General features: G+C 54.0%; 1 protein-coding gene across 1 annotated transcript; it reads right to left on the minus strand.

Annotated features, from left to right (window-relative positions):
* Nucleotides 1-317: 317 nt before the first annotated feature.
* On the minus strand, nucleotides 318-1,674 carry CMKLR1 (chemerin chemokine-like receptor 1). The gene has a single exon (XM_065890060.1). The coding sequence runs from the start codon at nucleotides 1,672-1,674 to the stop codon at nucleotides 577-579; it is 1,098 nt and encodes a 365-aa protein (XP_065746132.1). The 3' UTR covers nucleotides 318-576.
* Nucleotides 1,675-2,361: the final 687 nt, after the last annotated feature.

The raw sequence follows: 2,361 nt of genomic DNA on the forward strand, positions 1-2,361 counted from the left end.
TTCCTGTGCTCATATGTCACCTTCTCTTCCCAGGGAACCTGGAGAAGGTGTGTGCATTTCCACACACCCTAACCCAGAGGAATGGCTTGAGTGGCAGGATTTCTGGCCAGCTATTGACAGAGGGATATGAGCGAGGCGTGACCTACATCACACTGGGTTTGCTCTGACCTCCTCTGCTCACACCAGGAATGGACCTTGAAAAGCGTTTCTGTCATTCCTGGGAAGCACTCAGGTAGGTAACTGATCCCTCTGTCTTATGCCCAGCCCAGTTCAGTTCATGGCAGTGCTTTTGAGAATTCTCCCTTTTTTGCTTTGCATCAGTCAAGGCTGGTCTCCCAGGATGCACGGGATGCTCTTCCAAGGCTGAGCACCGTAGCATGCTCTGTCCGCCGTGCCCCTGGAAGAAAGGAGTTCTGAGCCCTGGATTCCCAGTTCAAAACACAGTTCAGCCCCATGCAAAATACAGCGGGCATCTGTGGGCGCCCAAGATGTTCTTGCCGTGGTCTCGAGAAGGCGTAGCTTTGAGCCTCCAAGGTTGGGAGTATCCACGGGGGGCGGGGGTGTTCCAGGCGAGGCTCAGAGCATGCTGGTCTCCCTCTCGTTCATGGATGACATCTTGGTGAAACTTCTATGGCTGGGATAGGAGGAGTGGCCTGTGTCCTCACTCAGAGCATGGACCAGACGGGAGAAGAGGGCCACCTTGAACTTCTTGAAGTCCTGACCCACGAAGACGTACAGAATGGGATTCATGCAGCTGTTGGCAATGGCGATGGCAGTGGCCAGGGGCACACCCAGGCTGAAGACGGAGCCAGGCATGGCGCTGTGATGGAGCTCCAGAAGGTACAGCGTGTGGTAGGGGCACCAGCAGAGGAAGAAGGTGATAATGATGGTCACGATGACCTTGAAGGGCTTCTTAGTCTTGGCCAGGCGGTTGCGCCGCAGCTTGCAGACGATGGTGACGTAGCAGGCGGTGATGATGAGCATCGGGGTCAGGAAGCCACAGAGGAAGCGGGTGATGGTCACCGCCACGTGCCGGCCAAAGCCCACAGCGTCCACTTGGGGATGAGTGGGCCACGAGGAAGAGCTGGTGGCAGACAGGCTGAAGTTGTTAAAGCAGGATATTTTCCCGTGCACATGGGCTGTGTCCCGGAAGACGAGGGATGGGGAACTCAAGAAGAAAGCCAGGACCCAGATGACCATGCAGGCCATGTAAGCCAACCGGACGCTGCGGTGGTTCTGGGACCAGACGGGAAGGAGCACGGAGATGCAGCGGTCGGAGCTGATGACAGTGAGCAGGAAGACGCTGGTGTACATGTTGTGGATGAGCAGGAAGTTGCTGATCTTGCACATGGCTGTGCCGAACACCCAGTGGTAGTCCATGGCGGCGTAGGTGATGTGGATTGGGAGGAAGACGTTGAACAGGAAATCCGCAACGGCCAGGTTGAGGAACCAGACGGTGTTCACCGTCTTCTTCATCTTGCAGGTGGCGATGATGATCACCAAGCCGTTGCCCAGGATCCCGAGGAAACAGATGATGCTGTAGACCACCACCAGGAAGATCCTGACCACCCTGCCTTCCAGGGGAGATAACTCCTCCAAAACCACGACGGGGTCGAAATCATCAGAGTACACGTACTCATAGGTGAGGGAGGTGTTGTTATCCTCATCCTCCATTCTCTGCAAGCGGAGGCAGGGGTCATTAGGGGAACTTTGATGAGAACTGGCTTTAAAAGGTTGACCTTAAAGCCAGCGCAACTGACCGTGTCCTCCCTGGCTGTGAGCAAGGCCAGTTGGGTGGCTTTGCTATTTTATTTACTGGACTAACACCTCTCAGGCACCTCCTATATATCGGGTACTATTCTAAAGGGTTGAGGTATGTAAACTCTTTTCATCCTCATAATAACTCAATGAAAGTTGTTACAAACCCCATTTTACAGATGAGGAAACTGAGGCACAGAGAGCTTGAGTCACGTGCCCAAAGTCATACAGCTGGGAAGAGGCAGAGCCAGGAGTCAGGCCCCAGCTTCAGAGTCTATGGTCCCTCTGGACCACCATGTTTTTGCTTCCTCTCTGGGACCCTCCCCTTTCCCTTACAGTCTAGTGGGAGACAACTATTCATCAAAAAACTCCTCAAATCATGGAAAAAATCGCAACGATGCTAAGCGCAATGAAGGAGAGGTGCGTAGTGCTGCAAACTTGGTTCCGACCGTATTTCCAAAACCCAGGGACCCCTGCACTGACAGTGCACCCACCTCATTCTCGTCCCCCACTGATGCCCTTTGGAGAGATGAGTTCAGATTCCGTGTCCCTTACCGTTCCCTGTTACGATGCCCAAAGCTCTCCAATGTGGGTCCTTGGCCA

The sequence above is a fragment of the Phocoena phocoena genome, chromosome 13 (genome assembly GCF_963924675.1).
Source record: "Phocoena phocoena chromosome 13, mPhoPho1.1, whole genome shotgun sequence".
Taxonomy (NCBI): domain Eukaryota; kingdom Metazoa; phylum Chordata; class Mammalia; order Artiodactyla; family Phocoenidae; genus Phocoena; species Phocoena phocoena.